The sequence below is a fragment of the Lemur catta genome, chromosome 3 (genome assembly GCF_020740605.2).
Source record: "Lemur catta isolate mLemCat1 chromosome 3, mLemCat1.pri, whole genome shotgun sequence".
Taxonomy (NCBI): domain Eukaryota; kingdom Metazoa; phylum Chordata; class Mammalia; order Primates; family Lemuridae; genus Lemur; species Lemur catta.
This window is the reverse complement of record NC_059130.1, coordinates 10,324,339-10,350,074: the sequence shown is the minus strand read 5'-3', so window position 1 is coordinate 10,350,074 and position 25,736 is coordinate 10,324,339. Positions and strand designations below refer to the sequence as shown.

Here is a 25,736-nt window from a genome sequence, read left to right as displayed (position 1 = left end):
CAGATTAGCAGGTCTAATCAATGCTACTTATTTGACTTCCGGAAAATTTGTGTTTGAACTGGTTAGCTGTGTGAACGTGGTGAAGCTAAATGACCTTTCTGAGTCTCTTTTTCCCTCATCTGTATAAAGGGGATAACATTATTACCTAGCTTATAGGGTTGTTATGAGAGTAAAATGAATATTTGGGAAGCACTTAGCAGCATGTAGTACATACTATATATGTGTTAAATAAACTGGTTTTATCTTCACCCAGTGTGGCTCACATTGTCTTCAATGGAATTTGGACCAAAGAGTTCAGCTTAGAGACCTAGCTAAGCAGATGTCCATTTCCTTTTCTGCCCTGGTATTTGTAGGGTATGAGTATACTGGTCCCAGCCCCCTGGTTCCCTAGGGCCAGTGATCCCAGCCTTCCATTTGGCCTTTGCCCTGGGCTCTTTGTCTATTCTAGTCATCCCTGAACACAGCTCTACTCAGAGGGCACCCTGGCAGCAACTAGGCTCAGTACACAGTCTCACGTGGGCTCTGGACCACAGCCCAGAATGCAGCCCCAGTTATATACCATCATGGTTGCCCTCACAGGGCATGGATCTGCTCTGCACCCTCCAGATCTCCCCACCGGTCTTTCCTCTCAGGCCACAAGCCTCCATTTTCTCAGCCTCCCATCACTGAAATTTTGCTGTAAGGAAGAGCTCACCAAGGCAGGCCTTTAAAGTTTCCAAACCTGGCCCCATGTCAGAATCACCTGGTGAGCTTGTTAAAAACAGATTCCTAGGCCGGTCCCTGAACTATTGAATTCGAATCTCCAGCAGTGATAACTGGGAATCTTTATAAGTAATAAGTTCCCCAAGTGATGCTGATGCACCTAGCTTAACTCCTGTTCACTCACTGGTGTGTAGGAACAAAAGTGAACTAAACTCAACCTTCCTCTGTGTGTGCTCTCTGATGCTTCAAACTCCATCTTTAGAGATCTATGCCTTTGGCTTGTTTCCTTTTCAAGTGCAGATGCTCTGGGGAAGATCTCTGATCCATCTTACAGAGAAAACATATCACTTCTCTTGGAGCACACTTTATGGGAGGTTGAAGAGACATAGAAAGGGAAGTTTGCCCACCCCCCCCCCCCTCCATGCTTAGCTGAAGCCTAACTCCATGCTCCAATTCCCTGTGGGCAGAGTTTTATGGTCGTTCCCAACTATAGACATTCTTGGTTCCATAGCCATGCGTTTGGGAAGTAAGCAATGTAGCCGTGTGCTTGTGTGTTACACAAGTCCTACTTGCACTATTTTTTAAAATCAGATTACTGGCATTAGAAGGACAAACATTTTTCTAGATACAACAGATTTATGTTATATATTATTGCCTTTCCTCTCCAAAGAGCAAAAAAGCAGTTACAGTGGGAGTGGGAGACACAGCCAATAAGATGGATGGTCCTCCCCCCAAAAGATGCACGTACGTCAGTCTGCCACAGTTTGAGGCTCTGCCAGTGGCTGCCCTCCGTCTGGCGCCTTTGCTCATTTGGAAGCGTAACTGCAATCCTTCTAGCAACAGGCCAGCTGCTCTGCTTTTCCAGATGCTCTCTCAAGAATGTCACATCACTGGATGCTTTGGCTCAGCAAACCCAGCAAGTAGTTTAGCTTCCCTTCTAACTGCGATGAGGGTGTTTGTAACCATGGGTTGCCCTGGAAGCTTCTGCTATCCAACCTATGCCGAAGTCCTGGTGGCGGCGTGTCTTGGGGTGAGCCTCGTCTCTGTGTAGGCGGCTTGACGTCTCTGGGGGTGAACATCTCCAGCCCCTGAATGGCTAGCGGGCTGCATGGCAAGTGCTGGTGTTGATGAAACACTCAAGAAGCGTGTGATATGTCCGGATGTGAAATCTCAGAAGCATTTCTGCTAAGCAGACCTTTCATGTTTTCAGGGTTCTCACAGTGTGCTGGCTCACTCTGGCAACCTTCCAGAGAACATTCTGGATCCACAACTCTAGAATCCTCACCACAGCAGATCTTGAACTCCTGTGTGGGTGAGGACACACCTGACCTTGCCCTCAGGAAACAGAGTCAGAGTTGTTCTTCTAAAGGTCAAAGGAGCTTTTCCTATCCTAGAAAAATTCTGTATTCTAATAGATCTTTCCCATTTCTGATCATTAACAATTGAGACAACTCTGCAAAAGAAACGGAAAGAATTTTTAAAACAAAGACAAAAAACTCTGCCACAGAATCACACAAAATCAATTTACATTACGCACTTGGTCAAGTGTCTGTTTTTATGCAGGGCTCATTGGATCATTCTGGATTTCTCTTCCCTCTGTAAATCACTGGAAAGGATGAGGAAGGGAAGAAGCAGAAAGATGCATTAAATATGCAGACATTTTCTTAAATGAAGAAGGACAAATGTCTCAGATTGTATTAGTATTTTGTTTCGAAATGCTATTTTGCAGCATTTCACAGTGAGTAAGCAGGATACTAAGACAATCTAAACTGTTTAAGCGGCAGACTGTTTAAACTGACCAGCAGTTTCTAACTGACCAGGGTGATCTCTCTCCTGCTTCATGAAATGAATCCTCTTTAAGCTCAGACTACTGACTCAGAACAAGGAATTTTCCTTTCCACCCCCAGGCCAACTTGCTATGTTCCTCAGGGAACTCCAAAATTTTACTGATTCAGGGAGTTGTATAGGGAGAACATAAACCCATTCAGCTGCTAAGTATGTTAAGGAGAGGAAACTTCCTCAAAGTTCCCTAGGATGTGCAAGTGACAGTGAAACATGCTGGATCCTCAAGATGAAGGATCCCCCCACGGAGTGATGTCTAGCATAAACCCCTCCTGTCTACCTCTTGTTACAGCCCTGTCACTTCAAATAGATTGTTTTCCTATCCCTCCCAGACTACATGAGTTTTCCAGCATCAAAGTAGCTTTCTTGAATTAAAGATGTGGTTTTCAAACTTCAGCATGCATCAGACTTGCTTGGAGGGGCTTGTTAAAACAAAGATGGCTGGGCCCCAGCCTCAGAATCTCTGATTCAGCAGGTCTGGGTAGAGCCCCAGAAATTGCATTTCTAAGAGGTTCCCAAATGATCCTGATGCTGTTGGCCCCAGGACCACACTTTGAGAACCCATGAGTTATGATATTATGAGGACTGAGGTTAAAATGCATATGTCTTAGAAGTAGCACATTAAAATGTTAATAACTGGTACATAATAGAATATGATATGAGCTTAAACTTATCTTGAATAATAGCTACCATTTATTAAGTACTAACTATGGACCTGTCATTTTGTCCAATAATTTATATCTCATTTAATCCTCATTATCTTTTATGCGGTGATTATTATTTATTCCAATTTTCAGATGAGGAAACCTAGGCTTAGAAAGAATTGATGTGACCTACTAAGGGCAAGTAATAACGAAAGGATTTGAATCCAGATCCGACTCTTAAAAAGTCCATTCACACTGTTGAAAAGCTTTAGGATAATCAAAGAGTCAAAGAAGACCCAAAATCTTAGACCAACGAGATTCCCAAGGCTTCCCTTAGCATGTTCAAAGGCTCCATGTTAGCCAGGGACCTGATTTGAGTTGCCCTGTGTACAAGGAGGAGAAATGCTGAAATTGAAGACAGTAATTTAGTATTTCCCCCTAGATATAATGATTTCCAGATGACTGCAGAGACCCTCAAATAACCTGGCTTACTCTTGCGTCTTGAGGGTCTTGCAGGATTTCTATAAGAATCTATAATACTTTAAGAGAGTGGTAGATGTCGGGCTGAAGACTGAGCCTTGCTAACGAGGAGAAGAGCCAGGATAAGCTGCAGCCCAAAGGGACAGAAACGGGGAGACCAGTGACCTAAAGCAGTGCTCCTCAAACTCCATGTGTATCAGGATCACCTGGGAACCTGATGGACGCACACAGGCACGTCTCTGGGATAGGGCCTGGGCCTCTGCATTCATTATTAGCTGTTCAGGAGGTTCCGATACGTGGCAAAGTTAGAGAACAGTACCCGAGCAGTGCTTCCCAGGCTTGCATACACATACGAATCAGCTGGGGATTTAGTAGGTCACGGTGGGGCCTGAGATTATACATTTCTAACATGCTCTCTGGTGATGCTGATAAGTGAAAGTAGCAAGGTCTAAGAGTAATGGTTTTCAAGTTTTTTTTTTTCTTAAAGCATTGCAACTCTTTCTTTAACAAAATCTTAGGGAAGGCCAATATATAACACTCCTCCTTCTCTCCCCTCTATGACTCAGGGAAATACTGATTAAAAACCACCATAATACTAGAAATAGGTTCTAAGAATACAGACCTAGGCCCACATACCTTTCACTGAAGACCAGGGCTTATGGTCACTAGCACTTTGGGAGATTTTTAAAAGCAATTTTTTATAATTAGAAGTTTGCTCCCAGTTTGCTTTCAATAAGCCAGATCTGTTTACCTGTAGTCATGAGAAACCAAAACTCTTGACAAATTAATAGAGATTGTGCTTATTTCAGACCAGCAGGTGGGGCAGGAATTGGAAAGCATGTGTCCTGCTGTGTTCAGAGAAGCAATGGACAGGGAGAGGAAAGGAGCCCAGGCAGGAGGGCACAGGCAGAGGAGAGAGACTCCAGACCCAGTGGGTCCCTACCAGGGAAGGAGGTGGTAGATGGGGAGCTGGCCCCAACCGGGAGGCTGTCTGGTGGGGTTTACTGGCAGGAAGCCTTCGTTTCCACTCACATCCTCTGAAGTCAGCCATGTCGGACTGTGCAGGGAGGGAGGGTTCTGTAGTTTGGGATATCAAACTACAAACTCGGGAAATATGCTGGGGCTTTTCCTAAGGCCCCAGAGCAAGCTGTTTCCTAGAAGACTGTGGCAAGGATTCCTCTTGAAGCAGCGTATGCTACTTACTGGGTCAGCACTCCTGACTCGGTGTGCTCATCTCCACTGCCCTGCCCAAGAAGTAATCTCCTTGGGGACAACCACCATAGCCTAGACAAGATCAGCCCAGAGCAAAACCGAGGAGGCACCCCTTTTTTCCCCTGGGCAAACCCACCCAGGCAAGCCAGAAGCAAACATCCTAGCCGGCTGTTAGCAGATTCCCTCCCACGCCTGGCTACTGCAGGTGTGCTCAGAGCAGCAGCACTGGCATCACCTGGACCTTGTTGGAAATGCAGTTTCAGACCCCACCTACCAGATCAGAATCTGGCTTTCACAAGGCCCCAGGTGATTTATATGCACAGTGAAGTTTGAGAAGCCCTGCTCTAAAGGAGCACTTCTTAGCCTTGGCTATACTTTAGAATCATCTGAGGAACTTCTAAAAATCTTGATACCCAGCCTCATTCCAGACCAATTACATCAGACTTTCTGGGGACAGAGCCCAGGCATCAATTTTCGGTTCTCCAGGTGATTCCAATGTATAGCTGGGCCAGGAAGGAACCACAGTGTGAGGGATTAAGCACCGCCACTTTGAGAAATATTTACATTTTCCTGTGGGACCCTAGAAGACTGAAAAGGCTTCAGAATCCAAAGAAATTCATCTCTACTGTTGGAATCTGAGAGGAGGCACTATATTAGAGGAGAAAAAGTTATGGGATGGGAGAGCAGGAACCCCTTGCATCAAAGAAAGAAAGAAACCGTTTGCCTTTCTAATTGAAGAGTCAGCTTTGATCCTGACTTCATTAAGTAACCCCACAATGCAGCCACAAAAATTCCCTTCTATTTTATCCATGAGAAAAATGACTTACCCATTCCAAGTGTACTTCCAGAGCAAGTTACTGCAATAAAAATACAAGCACTTAAAATATATTTATTGATATATTTAAGATGGTGAAGATATAACTTAAGAAAGAATAATAGTGAAGTAAACCAAAGAATTAATAAACACAAACTTGGGTGATAAGGGGAGATACTCGCTCGCTAGCAGTATGACCTTGGGCATGTCACTTCACTATGCCTCAGTTTATCTGTAAAGTGGTAAAAATAAGAATGCCAACCTCAGTGGTTTGCTATCAGGATTAATTGGAGTTAATACATGTAAAGCCTTAAAGGAGTGTGTGGTACATGGAATTCAGTAAATATTAGTCATTATTATCATTTATAGTATTGTCCTGATTATCAGAGTAAGGCATCATTTATATTGCAGAAAACAAACAAAAACAAAAGTCTTCTCCCAAATGCATGGCTTTTACCAGGAGACTGAAGCAAAGGAGGCTTTCCTAACTTGAGTCTGTACACCTAATCCTTACCAAGCTGAAATGGCTGCAGGCTTGAGATGGCACCCCACTTAAGGGTATCAGAGTTCTCACTAACAAGGACTTCTGGTGGCTAACAAGCCATCAGAGGAATGACTCTCTAAGGGTTGAAGTGTGGGCAAGGAGCAGGAGAAAGAACAGAAGACTTCCATCACTCAGCTGTATGATCATAGGCACATAAACTCATAGATTCATTCTTTTTTAAATTCAAAACATACTGGGCAACAGTTATGTGCTAAGTACTGAGAGTCAGAGAGACCATCATTTATTAGGAAGAAGAACACACATTTAATTCACAGTAATATGTTCAGTGAAGATAAGGGTGCCGTAGGTTCATAAAGGAGGGAGGGAAAGGGCTAACTCAGCTCATGTGAATTGGAGAGGGCTTCACAGATGAGGAAAAATTGGGCTGGCGCCTTCTCTTGGTGGAGTGGGGTGGAATTCCAGGCAAAGAGAAGGGCACTGCATTAGCTTGGGGACATGATGGGAAGTGTGCATGGCTGGGGCAGGCGTGTATGATTCCATGCGACTAGACTACAGAATCGAGTCCTCTGAGGAAGGACGTCGTGGAATGAACCTAGAATTTCTCTCTCCAACACAGTAGCCACTCAAGCAGCTACTGAGCACTCAAAATGTGGCTAGTGTGAACTAAGATGTAGTGTAAGTACAAAATGCAGAGTAGATTTTGAAGACATAGTATGAAAAAAGCAAAATATCTTATTATTAATAACTTTCATATTGATTAAATGTTGACATGGTAACATTTTGGATATATTGGCTTAACTAAAATCTATTATTAAACCAATTTTTTTTCTTATTTCTTTTTACTTTTTCAATGTGGCTATTAGGAAATTAAATTTTTCATCCATGGCTCACATTAAATTTCTGTTGGACAGTGCAAGCACAGATAGACAGGGGACAGATTGTGATGGACCTTAAATGCCATGCTCAGAGGATTGAATTTTATCCTATGGAGCAGTGGGAAACTTTTGAAGATATGGAAGCATAAAAGTAACACAACTGCATCAGTGTCCTGGAAGGACAATGTTGGTGATGGTACGGAGGCTGGAGGGCAGGAAGACAGGACGGTGCTGTAGTCTAGGGGAGAGCTGTGAGGGCCTGAAGCATAGCAGTAGCTGTGGGAATGAGGAGAAGCAGCTGGATTTAGGAACCACAGTGAAGGTGAACAGGACAGGAATTGGAGACTACTTAGATATGGAGGCTGAGGGAGAGGAAAGCTGACTCCAGAGTTTTCATCCTGAAACAAGGATGATGGCAGGAAGATCAGAAATAGCAGAGGATCAGGAGTGCCTTTTGGTAAAGAGGAGTTTGAATATGGTTTAGAAGAGGTTAAGAGAAGAGAAGGGCTGTGGATAGAGATTTGGGCCTCAGTTTCCTCATTCATAGAAATAATAAAATCTGTCGAGCCTACCTCATAGGGTTATTTTGAGCATTCAATAAGATATTGAATGTGAAAATACTTGATGAATTATAAAATATTATGCAGATGTGATGAACTATTGTTATTGAGCTGTAGATGCCTCTTGCTAAGAGCTCATCCTCACCCCAAGAACCTATTCCTGTCCCTTCCCATAGGGCTATGCTTGGGCCAGCTTGTCCTGTGGACAAGATAATGAAAAAACAAGGAATCAGAGCGTGACAGCCAAGGACAATGAAAATACTCCTGCAGGAGGAACTGGCCTCGTTCTATCACCAAGAGCCATCCTGAACCTCTTGTCACCTACATATAATTGGACATTTTGGATTCTGGTTATCAGTAAAAGTTTGTGAGCCAATACTTATTCCTCTTTCTGTGTTCATCTGCAAAGTTCTAGGGCTTAATCATCTCTTTTCTTTTAGAAATATACAAAAAAATGCAAGACTATGCTCTGGGCAAGGTAGCAGAAGGTGCTGGAATACAGAGCAGGAGAATTGCTAACGTTTTCTGCCAGCTCTGGTGAGATGGCAGTTGCTGACAACCATGTTTTGTGATCACACACTGTCTGCCCACTCATAATTCCAAACCTAGCTTATGATTTGTAAATTCATTTTTTCTGATCCTCCAACTTTTCCTCAGTCATAATTCTTAATATGAGCAAATAAAAGTTCAAGCCTCTTAATTTCCAGCATCCCAGGATGCCTATCACTATCTCTAAGACTGTGTTAAAAATCTATCCCCAAATCTCAGAGCAGAAAATCACTTTAAATTATGCTTTACTATTTAAGCAGGAAGCATCTAGCCCTTTTTAGGAAGGTGAAGAGAGAGGGAAGAGAAGAGTGTCTACAAATTAAATAATAATAAAGCATCACAATTCCAAAGAAACTCTGGGTTCCCCACAGCCAGAATATGCCTGCGGCATGTAGAAATTTCACACCCTCTTTGCCCTTCCTACGTAGCAAATAAGTGAGATCGTTCTGAGTCTTAATTCACAGGTCTGAGTTGAGGGTTAGTATTAGATAAACTGTCATAACTCACTTTACCTGAATATATTTTTTTTGGACAGAATGTAAGCTTCAGTCCTGTTTCAGCAACTGGTGAGACCACCACGGTATAAACATCCCCACACGGGATCTCGGTGACATCACAGAAACTGAGGCCAGCGCTTGGGGCACACGTGAAAATGCCTTTGGAGCCATAGAGGTCGGTGCTGTAGTTGGCAGAGCCCCTGGAGGCTTGCCAGTGGACCCGGATGCCGTCAGGGCCCAGCCTATACAATTTCACACCTAAAGGGCAGCAGGCACCTGCAGGATAAAACACAAAAAACACAAAATCACTTCTTCCACCTTCACACAAACATGGCCTTGATGACTGCAGGGAAAAATATATTAATATAAGTAAACTATTCTAAATAACATGATTAATTACCGGTTAGAGCAAGATTTGAAGGGGTACTCCAGCTCTTTCCATGGTGGGCTGCATGATCAGAAATCCATGTGTGAAGGTGGTGTGGGTATGAAGTTTTAGTATAAAACAACGGTGAGTCAAAAGGGTCCACATTTGGCAGATACATATTGTACATGACTCAAACTATGAGTCAAAGGCACAAAATACTTGTCAAGATCCCTCATCATGCCCTAGTTTCATTTTATTTTGGTGGGATTGAGTTTAAATATTATATAATTAATTGCATTCAGCTTTCATTGAAAAAACTATTTTTACTGAGCTGAGTAGCACGATGCCTTGGAAACAACCCCTCACCCAACAGTCTGGTGACCAAGTTTGCTGGTCCACATTTCATCCATGCTAGCTGATTAGGTTTTCTTTTTCCCCCTTTCCTGAACACCTTGAACAGGCTACACATTAGGTGTCAAGCTGAGCACCAAATGTTGGATTCCTTAGTAACTAAAATGATATTGTATAATTTTTACAAATTATTATAATCAGGCTCATTTGATTCATTGTTAAAAGAATAAGCAATGGGCCATGTTCCCAGCAGAACTGGGTATCCAGGAGAGCACTTAGGCAGCAAATCTAATGAAAAATAATAGGCCAAAAGAAAGCAGACAGCAGCTGACCTATGCACAGCATGGTATGAATGCTTTCACATTATAATTTATTATGATTCTCAAAACAACTTAGAAGAATAAGCTGGGAAGATATCCCTATTTTTTCTTACCAATGAGGAGACAGAATTAGGGAAGATAAGGCAACAGAACTTATAAGAAGCCATGTCTAATTTAGACTCCCAGTTAAGACTCTGCTAGCTCTGGGATGCCAAAATTATATTTTCAAGTCTCCCATTCCATGCCCCAGGCAGACATAACTAACTGATCATTATGCTCCTTCTACTTAAGCCTGGGAGACATCCTCAGGGGTTTTTTTCAAAACAGTCCTCCAAGCAGTCACTTCAGCGGATTAGAATCATGCAAGAGGAATCTTATTTGCTAACCCTACGCTGCTTTCCCTTCCCCGGCTATTCCCTAATGGTTTGGTCTTTGTGAAGAACGAGGTACAATACTGTCGTTAGACAGATGCCTTTGCTCTCTTAGTCTGTTGACACAAGAAACCATTGAAGGGGACTGGAGAGGCTTAGACAGAGAGGTAGTAGCATCATAATAATGAGAAGGAAAGAATGCAAACCAAATAGAATGTGTGATGTAATGCTTTCTGAAAACTCTGCCAGGCTGAACTACTCTGTGTTGCAGGTAGCCGTGTCATATAAAGATACATCATCCCTTCAGCAAAAGTATCAGTATACCTGAATATTGTTACAGGGGGAATTAATTCACCAACTACCAACAGAAGCCTCTGAAGCTTTGAGGTTCTAAGTCACAGGGAAAATTATAAACATTTTAGAAAGTAGTCTGAATTTATGATGCAAGCTAGGTGGAGATGCAGCATCTTTTTAAATGAGATTCGGAAGGGCTTATGCCTGAATTTATAATAAAGTCCTTACCAATACTCTTCAGCTAGAGTTTAGAATTCACTTACTAGAGGAATAACTTTGGTGGGCGCAGTCCGCAGTCAACCCAGTGGCACTAATTGCTTTTAATGCCACTGTGTAATTGACGCCACATGTAATGCATCCCAGGAGGCAGTGGTTTTGATGAGTGTGACACTTAGACTGTCCAGCGTGTGACTCCAAAACTGTCACATAGATTTGGGCCACCATCCCAATAGTCCAGCTCACGTTGATCACTGACTGGGTGATTTGAGTTATTGTCAGACCAGCCGGACAGCATGGCACTTAAATGGGACAAAAGAAAAAGAATTAGGGATTTATTTCCACTGAATATTATTTGTGAAAAAAATGCCTGCACTTTGCTCGATGTCCTACTTTTCTCAAACTTTCAGTTGTTAATCAAAAATGTTTTCCTGTTCACTCCCTCTGACATATCATGTAACATCAACTATGGAGAGTGGGTGCTTTCCCCAAGAATGCACTGAACTAACTGGCTACTGGTAATTGGTATTGAAATTTCCCCCATTTTTTTCAGATAAGAAAGAAATCCTTTCTTGGCTCCCAACTTGAACAATTCCAATTGCAAATTTCAAAGCAATGGTTACATTCACTTTTTCTTCCAATATAACATTTCGTGTTTCGACTGCTGAATTTATGTATTTATTTATTCATTTATTTTTTGGAGACTGGATCTCACTTTGTCACCCAGGCTGGAGTACAGTGGCATTACCACAGCTCACTGCAGCCTCCAACTCCTTGCCTCAAGTGACCCTTCCACCTCAACCTCCCAAGTAGCTGGATTATAGGCACAAACCACTGTGCCCAGCTAGGTGTTTCAACTTTTATAGTCCAAAGTGCCATCTATCATTGTATATAAGAGCAAATAATGTCCAAAGGCTTTAAGTAATTTGCTAAACTTCGTTCACATACAGTGCTGTGAAGAAAATAATGATTTTCTTTTCTGGAGCTCTTACTATGCATTAAGCACTATGCTAAGTGCTTGGCAGCATTAACTTAATCCTCATAACCACCCTATGAGGCCATTGCCCCCTATTACCAGTTAGGAAACTGAAACTCAGAAAGCATTTTTTACAAAAAGATTTGAAAGGGCTGAGCCAAGGAATAAATAATAAACCAGCTCATTTGGTTACTTGTTTGTTAGCTGTTTTGATAGCTTGTATCATGGGGGAATATAAATTCAAATAAATGTTTCGCAGAGTCAATTCATTCCTCCTCTGATGCCAATGTAGGGATAGACTAGAGCCTTTTGATGACATTTTTACAGAACCTGTAAAATGTTGAAAGTTTTATTTTCAACTCTGGGGCTCTTTGAAAAGTCTCTGAGTTTCATGTTTTTCTATCACACTGGGGGAAGATTAGATTAAAAAGTTCACGTCTCAGGCCAGGCACGGTGGCTCACGCCTGTAATCCTAGCACTCTGGGAGGCCAAGGCGGGTGGATCTCTCGAGGTCAGGAGTTCGAGACCAGCCTGAGCAAGAGCGAGACCCCGTCTCTACTAAAAAATAGAAAGAAATTATCTGGCCAACTAAAAATATATATATAGAAAAAATTAGCCGGGCATGGTGGCACATGCCTGTAGTCCCAGCTACTGGGGAGACTGAGGCAGTAGGATCGCTTAAGCCCAGGAGTTTGAGGTTGCTGTGAGCTAAGCTGATGCCACGGCACTCACTCTAGCCCGGGCAACACAGCGAGGCTCTGTCTCCAAAAAAAAAAAAAAAAAAGTTCACGTCTTATAACAATTCCTAAGGACCCTGCTGAAATCAACATTCAGGCTGTGGTTGCTACAATGGCTACCTACCAGTTTCCAGGGGCACACTGTAGCTGGGCAGGCTCCGTCCTGCCTGCGTTTCAGCCACAGCGGTGACAGAGAACACCGAGCCGCAGGGCAAGGCCCCCATGGTACAGGACTCGCCTGTGCTGCTGCACTGATACAGCCCTCTCTCCCCCCGGGCAGTCACTGTGTAAGTAGCGCCATCATTAGTGGATCTCCAGTGCACCTTAATCATGGAGGATGCATCCTTTGAAACATTTATTTCAGGACTGCAAGGGGCTAAGAGATTTTAGATTATTAATTGAAACAGCATGAGTCCAAAACATCACATGTGCCATTTGGTCTAAAACTGATTTCCCCCTCCCCAGTGAGATCATCAGAATTTCAACCATACCATGCATGTAGGCCAAATTCATAGTGCCTATGTGTGGAAAACTGCTGACGTTGACACAGGGTATTGGGTTCCTATAGTAGTGGACTAACTGGAAAATGTTAGTCCAAAATGTAAATAAGACAAACATTTGCAAATGGTGTGAATAAGAGCAGGCCCCTCAAAGGAAGGAGGAACTGAACAGCTAAGACCATTGCTAGCAAAATCTCCCACTGTCCCCATGGTCTCCTTCTGTTTTCATTTTTCCCACTTTCCTCTTCCACCTTCTTCCCCACCTCTCCTTTGTACAACAGGGGCTCTCCTGGTCCCCACAAAGAGTGGTTAATGGGATTTAACCTTTTTACAGGTTTTGCTGAATGCCCATCCCGAGGCACATGGCTGGGGTGAGCCATTCAGACACCAGTGATTGAAATCATAGCTGTACTGTACCTGTGGTTATAAATCGGGAAGTACATGACATGTTGCTGCCCCTGCCTTCGCTGAAGGAATACACTGTGATGTTGTACTTGGTGTCACACTCCAGAGCCGAAAGGGTGCAAGCAGGTGCGGTGTCGTTGCACTCAACCACATTGGCCCCATCTACAGCCTTGGTTTCATAGAGTTCGGCACCACGGACAGGAGACCAGACAATCTCTACTCTGTCACTGGACACCAACACGGGGCTAATGTCACTAGGACAGCAGGGAGCTGAAAGCAGGAGCAGAGACAGAATGGAGGTCTGTACAAGAACAATTCTGGGGGCGGTGGGGGGACCGAGTCCTGACTCCCCATGCCCAGAGTCTCTGCCGCTGCCTTCCTGATCTACTGCAGTAACCTCCAACAGGTCTGCCCAGGCCCACCCCTGCATAGAGGATAAATCCTCAGCAGGACATTCAAGGCTGTTAGAATCCACGCCTCCCCCCACCCCCTGCCACACCAGGCTCCTCAATTCCCCACCGCACCCGTGCTCTCATGTCTCTGTGTCTTGAAGACTGCTGACCCCTCTACTGGAAAACCTTTCCCCGCTTCCAACTGACAAAAACATACGTAGTCTGACCTCTCAGATCCTGTTAGTCTTTCCAGGCACTAAACCAAGATGAAGCTGGGGGCAGGGGGAAGCATAATTGTATGAGTACATCTTAGAAGAGACCCTAAAGAACCCCACGGACAAACGTCTAACTCAGCTTGGAGTTTCTCCGGGATGCTCTTGTCCCACCCACATTCCATCCATCCTTGAGGATCCAGTTCAAGACCACTCCCTCTGCAAGGCTCTCCTGTGAGATCTCTTACTCCAAACTCCAAAGGCGCCAACTATTTAGATCCCTTATCCTAGTAAAATTTATTGCAATCCAGCTAGTACTTTTATATAATTGTATTAGAGTTTTCTCATTTGTAAATGTGGTTAATTAATTTCAAACCACTCTCTCCATTCATTCTTTAAAAATCAAGCATCTCCCATATGCTGATCACACTATGACAAACACTGATGAAGAGATAAATAAAACATGATCCCTGCTCTGCACAAAATCCAAGACTAGTGGAGGAAAATAATAGTAACAGTAATAAGGATGCTAATAAAAATATTTGCATCATGCCTTATCACATACAAAGGCCTTTCACATTCATGGTCTCATTATTATTTGTCCCATTTTGCAGTAGAGGATATAAGGAACTAGTGAGGTGGACATCATTATCCCCACTGTGGGAATGAGTTAGTGGTCAAGTTAGGACTTAAACCCAGGTATTCTACTCCAAAGCCCTCCCCATCGTGTAGCATTTTGGCCATTGCATCTCTGTCTCTGGGTCTCAAGGAGAGTGAATTCCTGAAATGCAGGGACTGCATCCCCCTCAGCATGCAGCATAGGCTGCAACACTGAGTGCATCTTTGTGCAGAGCCCAATTTTTCAGAGCAGGGTTGAACAACTACATTCTTTCCCCCCTTTTCACTCCTAAGCTCTGCATGCCTGTTAAGCTTGGGTCCAGGATGCCAAAATTTCCTAGCCTGGAAAAAAATGTGAGATAAGAGATTCATTTTCTGTTCTCAGCCCTAGAATGACTCCCAGGTGGGAAGTCAATAAGAGCAAAAGGTGATCCATTCTGCTGCTGAGTTTAGTGAACTCAGAACTCCCTTCACAAGCATCAAATGCGACTTACCTGTGGTATAATTGAATATGTCACCCAAAGGACTCTGTCCTGCCTTGTTATAGGCAAAAACACTAATAAAGTAAGTGAAGCCACACTCAGATAAGAAATTGCACTGGGTAAGGGATGTGTTGCAGTGTACTTCCAAGCCATCATCACTCTTCACAAAGGCCACATAGTAATCACCCAGATCTACATTGGACCAAGCCACAGACAGGTGGCCAGGGGGATCTTCTTGGATTATCACTCTTCCAGGTGCACAAGCAACTAGGAAATGATCAATAATAAGCAGCTGTGAGACTACTGCAGGAGATTTTCTTTGCATCTTTGCAATTATCCAAGATTTTAAGACAACTCAAATCAGCAACTTTGAGCTTTTAACAGATTGAATTTGATACATGATATCCAAAACTACAAACCAGAAGCATTAGAAGATTTTCTGTATGGAACCAAGGGCTATGCTATAGGCCCCAAACCACTACAACAAATTCCAATGACCTCTCCACACTCTCTTGTTATTTGAAATATTGTCTGAAATAATGAGCACCATCAGGGTTTCATAGTCATTTCAAGATGTGGGGATTTTCACTGTTAGAGTATTTGTTGAAAGATTTGGTGTTATCCAGAGATGAAAACAGTCTGGCCTGAAGGGAATAATGGATATCTCCGAAGTTATGTTTTAGAGACAAAAATACAGCCATCACTCATCGTATTATCTATTGACATTTTCTCTAATTCTTCAAGTGAACCGATGAGACATTCTCAGATGTCTTAAAATTTATCTCCCACAATACATGCACTAGACCATGTCAGAAACAGGCACAGATCACCTTGGTTAATACTGCCCATTTTTCTTTCTTTTCTTTTTTTTTTTTTTTTGAGACAGAGTCTCACTCTGTTGCCCTGGCTAGAGTGAGTGCCATGGCATCAGCCTAGCTCACAGCAACCTCAAACTCCTGGGCCTAAGCAATCCTACTGCCTCAGCCTCCCGAGTAGCTGGGACTACAGGCATGCGCCACCATGCCCAGCTAATTTTTTGTATTTTTAGTTGTTTGGCTAATTTCTTTCTATTTTTAGTAGAGACAGGGGTCCTCACTCTTGCTCAGGCTGGTCTTGAACTCCTGAGCTCAAACGATCCTCCTGCCTCGGCCTCCCAGAGTGCTAGGATTACAGGCGTGAGCCACCGTGCCCGGCCCTGCCTGTTTTTCTGTTAAAGCAGTGCCTCATTTACCCAGGATCAGTGTGAAATGAAGTCTTCTGAAAAAATGAATTCAAATAAAGTTTATTCATTCAAGCCCCAAGCTTTTAAAATTTTAGTCATCTCTAATGGAAATCTTCCTAAAATATATTACATATTTCTGGGCCCCAGGAAATACATTGCACTTTCTAAACATAGTTCTTTTATTGGTAAGTCAAGATCATTTCCATGGTCTTGACTGTGTTATACACAAACTACAGTACTACCTCCTGGACCCCTAAGTGTGCAGGACTATTTCAGTGGCACTTAACCCAGACTGCACATTAGATCAACTGGGGAGCTTTTATAAACTGTTCATGTCCAGACTGTATTCCCAGCAATTCCAATTTAATTGGTCTTGGGTACCAATTAGGTACTTGGGTATCAGCAGTTTATAAAAGCTCCTCAGGTGCTCTTAATGTACATCCAAGATTGAAAAACACTGCATGGTTCTCTCCTACTAAATGACTAACTTGAAACTGCTGTGCTGTTGAACGTGTTTCTTATCTGTGTTCCCTCACTCTCGCTATCCTGCCCTCATAACCACTCCTAATGTCCCATCCACATTAAATTGCAGTTGTCAAAAGAGGAGCCAAATCACCAAGTTTGTTATCAGTGACCTTAATTTAGCATACCTCTAAGAAACTGTGGGTCTGAGGGATTAGGCTGTATTTTTTTCCCCTGTGGAATACAGTGTATCAGCTTGGTGACAGCTCCTTTTCTCTCTGCTCAGAAGCCTTTTAAACTTAGAATGACATAATTCTGACTATCAGATAAAGTGGACGTTATTGCAATTACCCAGATTTTCTTTGGCTTAGAGGATGGAAATCAGTCAGACTTGAGCTTGAATCCGAGCTCTACCACTTATTATCAGTGTGCCCTCGGGAAAATTACTTAACCTGAGCTTTAATTTTCTTATCTGAGAAAAGAAATAATAGAGCCTACCCCACTGAGTTGTAATGAGAATTAAATAAGATAACGTGTTTGTAGTGCCTGAGACACGGTAGACCTTTACCAAATGTTAGTTTCCATCCCCCAAACATATAGCTATTTCTATTATAACATTTTTTAATTTAAAAAATTTTATTGCCCTTCTTCTGCTTCAGGAGTTTTTCTTTTTATTAAATAGATATTTCTAAGTAGAAGAGTAAACCTCCACATATATATGTATTTATCTCTCTAATAAGAATGAAAAGGGGAAAAATACAAACACATATTCAGAACTAGAAATAGCCTATCTTTATTTTAAAAATTAGCTCCCACCAAGCCTAGGTCATGAAATACAGTGTAAAGAAGAGGCAGTTAGCAATACTGCTCAGTTAGAGCTGTATATAACTCAAACTGGATCTTAGGATTTTTACAACTTTACAAATGTTAATTAATGAAAATCTGGGATAGGAGCCAGGCCTCCTAATTTTCAAAGAAATGCTTTTTGCAATGCACAATATCTGGTTTCACTATCAACATTATTCAAACTCATCAGAATATCCAGCTCAGTGCTTTCATTTACACCAGGCTTTTGTTTTCACACCCTCCAGAGTGTTCTGGAACACTGTCAGGGATTGTCTGTTTCCCTTATGGCCGTCACTTTGACTTGCCAGGCCTATAGCCATCCCACTCCTGTTTACATACCGGTTTTCAGGGTCACTCTTGAAGATGACTTGCTAAATCCAGCATCATTACTTGCTAAAACTGAAATCAGGTACTCAGTTCCACACTGGAGGGAAGAGATGGTGCAGGAACTGAAAGTTGTACTACAGCTCAGCTCTGAAGAGTCACTCAAAGCCATCACAGTATAGTTGAAAGCTCCTTCTGTTGGTACCCATGAGAAAGACGCCTTCAGAGCCCCACTATCAAAGGAGACTTGAATGTTGGCAGGGGCACGAGGACCTACATTTTTGAGAAACAATTAAGATTTTGTAGTAACCTGAAGAACCCAAGTAAGATTTGGCCTAACAATGTTGCAGAGCACAGAGGATAGGGTACCCTAATAGTTGGATAATTGGAAGTGTTCAAAGCATAAAACTTGGACAAAACCAGTTCTTTGAATGTAAGGATTGTGCTTTATTTGATTTTTGTATTCCCATCAGCTAACCTATGCCCAAGCATATAGTGGGACCTCAGTAAATGTTTGGGGAGAGAGAGAGAGAGAGAGAGATGGAAAAGAAAAGAAAGAGAAGTATTATAAAAGGCAAACCCTCTCTTCTCTCTACATTTTTGCCTTGTCCTATTGACAGTGGGGCTTCCATTCCCCTCCAAACTTAGGCAAAGTTGGAGAGAACATTTCTGGTTTCTTTCCAGCCTTTCCTTGGTCTTCCCCAGGGGATGAAATAGCTAATCTGGTTGGTAAGAGTCTGGTATCTATTTAGGTCACATTACCAGTGGGTGGTTGTCTCTGTCTCAAGAGAATTAAAAACAAGAATTAAAAACAGATCTCTCTGCTCAAACATAAGCTACTGGACGAAAAAAAAATCAAAAAACAGCTCTTTCTCTCTCTCGCTCTCTCTCCCACTCCCACCCTCTCTCTCTCTCTCTCTCTCCCCCTCACTCCAGCAGCTCAGTCTGGACTTCACTTACTCTGCTGCAGGATGCCCTGGGCAGGACGTTCCCGGGTGCGGGTGGAGAGAGAATACACATCATGTTCCAGCTTCTCCCCAACTGCAGGAGAGGTGGTGGGAAGCCCCACGTCAGCCTCAGGCCTCAGTTGAGGACTTTGAGAAATAGATCTGAAACACCGATTCCTACCACAGCATAAAGCACATGACTGCAGGAACCTTCCTTTGTTTTACTGCTGTATCTCTAGAACAAAGCCAGCTCAAAGTTGGTGCACACTCACTCAGTGTCTGCCGAATAAGTGAATTCCTGTTTGGCCTAATTCTCTACATTTATACTGTTGGCCTGAACTCAGGAAGGGATGAGGGGTGACTGGTAAACCTAACAAGAATCATCTCCTCACCCGGAAGGGTACCTCACGCCTGTAATCTCGGCACTTTGGGAGACCAAGGCAGGAGGATTGCTTGAGGCCAGGAGTTCAAGACCAGCCTGAGCAAGAGCAAGACCACTTCTCTACAAAAAATTAGCCGGGCGTGGTGGTGAGCACCTGTAGTCCCAGCTACTTGGGAGCCTGAGGCAGGAGGATCACTTGAGCTGAGGAGTTGGAGGTTGCAGTGAGCTATGATGACGCCACTGCATTCTGGCCTGGGCACCAGAATGAGACCCTGTCTCAAAAAAAAAAAAAAAAAAAAAAAGGATCATCTCCTGTGTGATATTGAATGTGTAAACTGAAATTGAGGTCGATGTCAGAGGGGGAGGTGCCTGCTCTATGTATTCTGAGCAACATTTCTTTATTTATGCAGAAAGCATTTAAACTACCAAGGAAGAATAGTCAAAGCACTATAAATAACTTCATAATAAATTTAAATAGCTGCTGCCAGCTGCTCTGTACTTATCATTTAACACTACTCTTGATGGCTGCAATGCACAGCCCTGCTCATTAATCAAAATAAGACTGAGGTTGAGCTGAGAAGTTCTTACTTGTTCTCTGATTGCAGGTGGAGTCATCCCCAGGGATTCCGTTGGCATTCCAGGCATAGGCCTTTATGGTATAGAGAGTCCCGGCTTCTAAACTGGTGAATGTCAAGGAGGTGTTTGTAGTATTCTCTTTCCATATTCTACCCAAGCCATTGGCTCTCATAATGGACACAGAGAATCCAATTGCCATATACACAGCTTCCCACTGCACAAGAATAGAGTCTGAACTTGGAGAGCTGACTTCTAGAATTGGTGCAGCCAACACTAAAAAGACAAAAACATGTGCATTTGCGTTACAAAAGTCCAATAGAGGATAATTCAAATTTAGGAATAAGTAAATTGAGGCTGATTACACATACTGTAAAATAATTATTTGCTTTATAAAAGAATTCACAACAGAGTTCCATTAAATAATTGCTATTTAAAAGTGTATTAATCATAGATGACTTGGCAGAGGGATGGGATACAGAGAAAGTCTAAATATTAGGCACTATTTTCAAGTGGAATTTGGTCAGAAATTAGATAAAACATCCCTGTAATCATAATATAAACCAATTGGGGAAATGATGGATTATACTATTTTAGTGTATAAATAGCTTTTCAGAATATGCCTAGGTACAACTTTATCAAATCAATTCAAATAATGCTGATGACAAACTCCAAATGTTTTTATTTGTTAACATATATGCCATGCGGTCAAGGTGCAGCAAAATGCCTTCTATGTGTCCATTTGGCATAGTTCAAAACAGAAATCCCTGTTTCAGAGATTTAAAAGTAGGGGTGATTTTAAAGATGCCCAGAAATGGTCTTTGCTTTCCAAAGCAAAGTATCTGGCATTTACATGCTACCTCTTCCAGAGACATCTGAGTTCCCAAAAAGCATCATTTGGTGGCTTTCAGTTCTGAGCCCTGAATTGTAGGCACTCACGTGACACCAAATAACATTATGCAGTATAACTGATCCAGGTCACAAGCAAACACCAACAGAGGATGAGCATCCAGCTACCTGTCTTTGCCTGTGTTGGAGGTGATGCCTGGCTTCGCCCAGCAGCACCGATGGATCTGATGGTGATTTGGTACAAGGTCGCAGCCTTCAGGCCCGTCACAGTTCCTGGGGAATTGGCCACCATGGTTTCAATGACCGTGTCCCCATCTTCGGCTGTGAGGAGGTAACTGGTGGCACCTGGCACTGTAGCCCATTCTACAGTGATGCTGTTACTGATTTTTGAATACGCCTGATCAATAGTGGGTATTTCAGGAGCTGAAAGAGATTTTGAAGTTGTCTGTTACCCAGGATACCTACAAGGATTACTTCTTTGGTCATCTTACTCTTCAAACTAAATCATCCTCGTGCCATCCTTCAGACACAAGCTTTGCCCTTATTTTCCAGATCAAGGAAAAACAGAGAAAAGGAAAGGCAAAGCTACTCTCCAGAAGAGATCTGGAAAGCTCAAACCTCTCATTCAGAAATGGGATTTCAAAGAGGTTTTTCCCAGTTGCCTGCGAGATAATTTGCACTTTTTGTACAAATAAGAGCTAACTAAGAATGGGAAGTGATTGTGGGAAAGAACTCTTAGAGGAGAGAGAGAATAATTGAGGGGCTTTATTCCAGAGGCTTCCACTGTAGTTTGGCATTCTGTGAATTTCCCAGGCTGCTTTGGCATTGATGTCCCCTCCTTGTCCCACAAATGTGCTGCACTGCCGTCCCGCTGGCCCCACCTCCACTCCTCCACCCCTGCTCAGCGGCTGTGGTCACTCTCTCAGGCACTTTGCACATTTCCCAAACAGCATTGAATCTAATGGAGGAAGGTGGGAGAATTGAATTCTTTTTTGTAGTTACTCCACAGCACATTTTTTCATATTATGAGAGTGGAACAATTTTCAGATTCTTATACATGAAATAAAAATAAACTTTATTTTCTCTTTCTCTATCAAAACACCTGCCCCAGCATAAGAATGAGATGCTGTGGACCCCCTCACTCAGGCTTGGCCGTGGTTTACCAGGGGGCTGGGAATGCTTATGTCATGAGCTTGCACAAGGCATCCCTACACTTGGTGTATGGCGTGGGAGATACTGCATGGTAACGAAATTTACTAATTTACAAAACTCCACAGACACAAAAATGTCCTGGATGTGGGAGTTCCAAGTGAAAGAAAAGGTCAAATGAAAATAGCTGGGTTTTAAGTTTGAAGCTGGCACTTGGCCTTTTACGTTTAATGTACTCCATTTGCTGAGTTAAATCACTAAATGCCAAATTCAAAGCTAAAGGGCAAAACAAACAAAATTATATGGCAAAGAGGGAGAAAGAGTAAATACAGACGTGTGATTTGCCAGTGTCAGCCCCCCTCCCCCTCAGTGAAATCCCTGTGTGCAGATACAGACAATCTTCTCTTTCTCTACCAATAGCCCAGAGAGTTGGCTTTGGCAGCATCTCAGAAATAACCATGCTGCAAAAATGAACAAAGTCGCCACTGTGCACTGGCCAGACATTCCTTGAACATCACCCGGGAATGTCTCTTTTGCCATTAAAAGAAAATTATGACAGTTATATTTGCTGAGGGAAAGTTGCAGGCCTGCTCATCTTAGCCATTTGCCAGTGGAACTGATTCTGCAGGAAGGGCCTATGCCCCGCCCCCCTGCAGAATACAAAGCCCCAGCAGGGGCTCCCCCTTTAAGCCCACACATACACATCCCTCTTCTGCTGCCCCAGTTACTTGTCCTATCTATATGCCTTCTTTCCTCTAATTATATGGTGTCTCTCAACTCCTTCTGCTTCTTCTGTCCCCACAGTAAATCTTATCTCTTATGTTGGCCAGTCCTGCTTATTGGAATGGACCAGCTTCCTGAGAAAATGACAACCAAACCAACCATAGACACAGAAGGCCTGATAGTGCTTTCACAGAGGGGCTGAAAGTCATAAAAAAGGCTAGCATGACACAGACTATCACCAGGCCCGAGGGCTCCACAAAACTGGCCTCATTGAATTGAGTGAGGAGAAGCACATTTGCCTGGAAGGAGTATGCAGGAAGCCAGTATCAGCAGAAGGAAACTCAGGGTTGTGTGGTAGCAAAAGAGCAAAGGATTTGAGTTCAGGAACTCTGGGTGTAAGCCCTGGTCTGCCATTTACCTTTTTTTTTTTTTTCCAATTATTATGGGAACATAATAGTTGTATATATTTATAGGGTATGTGTGAGGTTTTGATATAGGCATACAATATGTAATAATCAAATCAGGGTAACTAAGCATTTATCACTTCTTTGTGTTAGGAACATTCCAATTCTACTCTTTTAGTTATTTTAAAGTACATCATAACTTATCCTTGACTGTAGTCCCTTTGTTGTGCTATCAAATATTGTTCATTCTATCTATCTATTTTTGCACCCATTAACCATCCTCACTTTATCCTCCCTCCTGCTACCCTTCCCAGCCTTTGATAACTGTCATTCTACTCTCTGTCTCCATGAGATCAATTATGTTAATAATTACCTCCCACATATGAGTAACAACAATCTACCTTTTATTTTTGTGTGTGAACATGTGCAAATCACATAATCTCTTCCAGTCTCACTTTTTTCCCTTGAGAAACGTGGAATAGTGATAATACCTACATATTAGGATTTACTTTGAAATGTAAAATACCTGCATTTTAGGATTGATGTAAAGATTAAGTGAAATAGTGTATGTATGGGCACTTGGAAAGCGTGTGTGTGTGTGTGTGTGTGTGTGTGTGTGTGTGTGTGAGAGAGAGAGAGAGAGAGAGAGAGAGAGAGAGAGAGAAGTAAGTTTTCATGGGTTTGGAAAAGCCATGCCGTATGGCTCTGCCATGGAGGGGTGCCAGTGAGATTCTGGGGAGTGTGGGGCAAGCAGAGGCTGGAGAGACAGATCACCTGTTTTACACTCGGTTCTAGGGCAGGCTCTGACCAGCGCCAGCAATGAAAGAAGATGAACACCTCTGTACTATGTTCCCCTTTAAGAGATGAAAAGCTTGGGTGTACGGCTCCATAAAGTAGCAGCAGTTCCTTACTCTTTCTTACTTCCATGTTTAACCCACTTACTGGATTGACGAAAGAGAAACGATGATTCCCTAGATGTGCAGCTGACCACTCTGATCACTCAAAATGAAACCCTTCCGTCCCCAGCATCTGTGCATTCTACCAACTCAGAGAGATCTAAATTAGCTCATGAGGCCACAGTGGCCAAACACAGATAAACAGCAACGCCAGAGCCCAAAGACAATCAAAATACACACACCCCAAATAAAACTTCCTGTACAGTATAAATGAAATATATCCCATCTATTGAAAAGCCAGGACAACTCAAGGAACAGCAGCCTCAGCATCTCAGCCTGACCCACCCTTTCTCTTGAAGAATGTCAATGCTCTGGGGACTAAAATGGGGCCTGTTCTGAGGACTTAGTGTTCCCTGGGTGAGCTGGGACCTTGTAGGAGACAACAGAGCTAGATTTTTGTCCACCCAAAGGCCACTTCTTAAAAAGGCCACTTTGTATATGGCCAAGCAGTCCTTCCCATAGCTTCCTGGCCAATCCTGAAGGTCTCTCAAGAATAAGTGAATAAAACAGGAAATAATAAGTTTTAAAAACCTATATATGCATGGATTTTGTGAAATTTTATGGCTTTGCCATGTCTATATATCAAATTTTAAAATTGTCTTGATTCTACTTCCTTTTCTTTGGTGTAGATGAAATAATAATTAAAAATATTCCAATTTATGGTGAATCACTATGAGAGTTTATTGGTGATATAGTTGATATTATATGGTTCCTACAGATAATCTAAATCCTATTAAATATAAATTTCTATTTAGGAACTTAGATTTCTATAATAGAATGAATGAACTATGAGAGGCCTCTAAAGAAATTATTTTTGCCTTCAGTCATTTATTTAAGAAAAATGCCTATCAAATCTCTTTTAAAGAAAACCCCTTTTCAGCTGTGAGTTACCATTGTCTATATTTTAAATATGCAATATTAGAAGTGTAAAGTCCTTTTTCGATTAAAGTATGGAATCGTCACAATTCAATCAAATACAACATTTCTAGTTTTCTTGTCTAATTCCCCAGACATCTAAGAAAAGTTACATAAATTAGACTCCTCACTAAGATTTTATTTCTTTAGCTAGAAGGATGATCATTGTAGTATTTTACTCATGGCTAACTGTGTATGAGGAAATGCATGGCTACATGACTCTATACATGACAGTACTCAATAAGAATACTTTACAAGGACTTGTCTTTTAAGTTTGATGTATTGACTTGTCTTACCAGTTATCATCTCCCCTGCACCTGATATAATGGTTAGCACCCAGTGGTGAGTGAGTCAGAAAATGCTGAATATTTTTCCTGGAATAGCCTTTATATTTCAGGGCAGCCCATGAATTAACAATGAAAATTAAAATCAAAATATGGGGAGGAAAAATTTGCATGTTAGAAAAGTTTACCTGTTTTTGCTGAAGCAACCTGAAAAGACAAATTTAGAAAATTAGAACCATAAAGAAAAACACCACTTGGGGAAAGGTAAAATACAAATCAGAGCAGTAGTAAATTAATCACAACATTTTTATACCTAAAGTGAGTACTCTTTCCATCCATACGAGTTTTTATCTGCGCAAATAATTTCCCAGTACTCAAATCTACCACAAAGAACCCTAAAATAGAATTTAGAGGCTGGAGGCAGATCACATTACCATTTCATTTTTCCCCTTGAATCTGCCTATTGAACTAAGTCAGTAGCCGCTGACAGACTTTTCAGAAATCTTTGTTCCCAAAATATAATGATAATCTTGTTGTCTTTCTTTAGTATATCATTTTAAATTTCAAACATGCAAACATATACAATCTTGGTGCCATCCAAAAGTATTTTGACTTTTATCGCCCCACTCCCCAGCCCATCAAAAAAAAAAAGAGAAAGACAATGAATGTGTCTTTTTTCCCTAAATAATTTCGGGTAATTGGAAAGGTGAACTCACCATTTTAAGACAGATAAGACTGAATCCTATCAAAGTCAAACGTTCCTCCAATCCACCAGCCAT

At 42.2% G+C, this 25,736-nt stretch overlaps 1 protein-coding gene across 1 annotated transcript; it reads right to left on the bottom strand.

The window, feature by feature from the left end:
* Window positions 1-1,324: 1,324 nt before the first annotated feature.
* Window positions 1,325-25,736, bottom strand: FNDC7 (fibronectin type III domain containing 7). Its single transcript, XM_045546679.1, has 13 exons — window positions 25,674-25,736; window positions 25,146-25,164; window positions 20,695-20,949; window positions 19,693-19,953; window positions 17,791-18,048; window positions 14,934-15,188; window positions 13,230-13,487; window positions 12,437-12,688; window positions 10,647-10,901; window positions 8,696-8,956; window positions 5,708-5,737; window positions 2,240-2,308; window positions 1,325-2,155 (listed from the first exon to the last, which is right to left on the bottom strand). The coding sequence occupies exons 1-12, from the start codon at window positions 25,734-25,736 to the stop codon at window positions 2,277-2,279; spliced, it is 2,199 nt and encodes a 732-aa protein (XP_045402635.1). The 3' UTR covers window positions 1,325-2,155; window positions 2,240-2,276.

Coding starts and splice junctions, on each gene's coding strand:
- FNDC7 (XM_045546679.1), bottom strand. CDS start 25,736: ATGGCTGGTGGATTGGAGGAACGTTTGACTTTGATAGGATTCAGTCTT. Junction 19,954..20,694: donor TCCAACACAGGCAAAGACAG/GTAGCTGGATGC, acceptor TTGTCTTTTTAG/TGTTGGCTGCACCAATTCTA. Junction 5,738..8,695: donor TCCAAAAAAAATATATTCAG/GTAAAGTGAGTT, acceptor TTTTTATTGCAG/TAACTTGCTCTGGAAGTACA.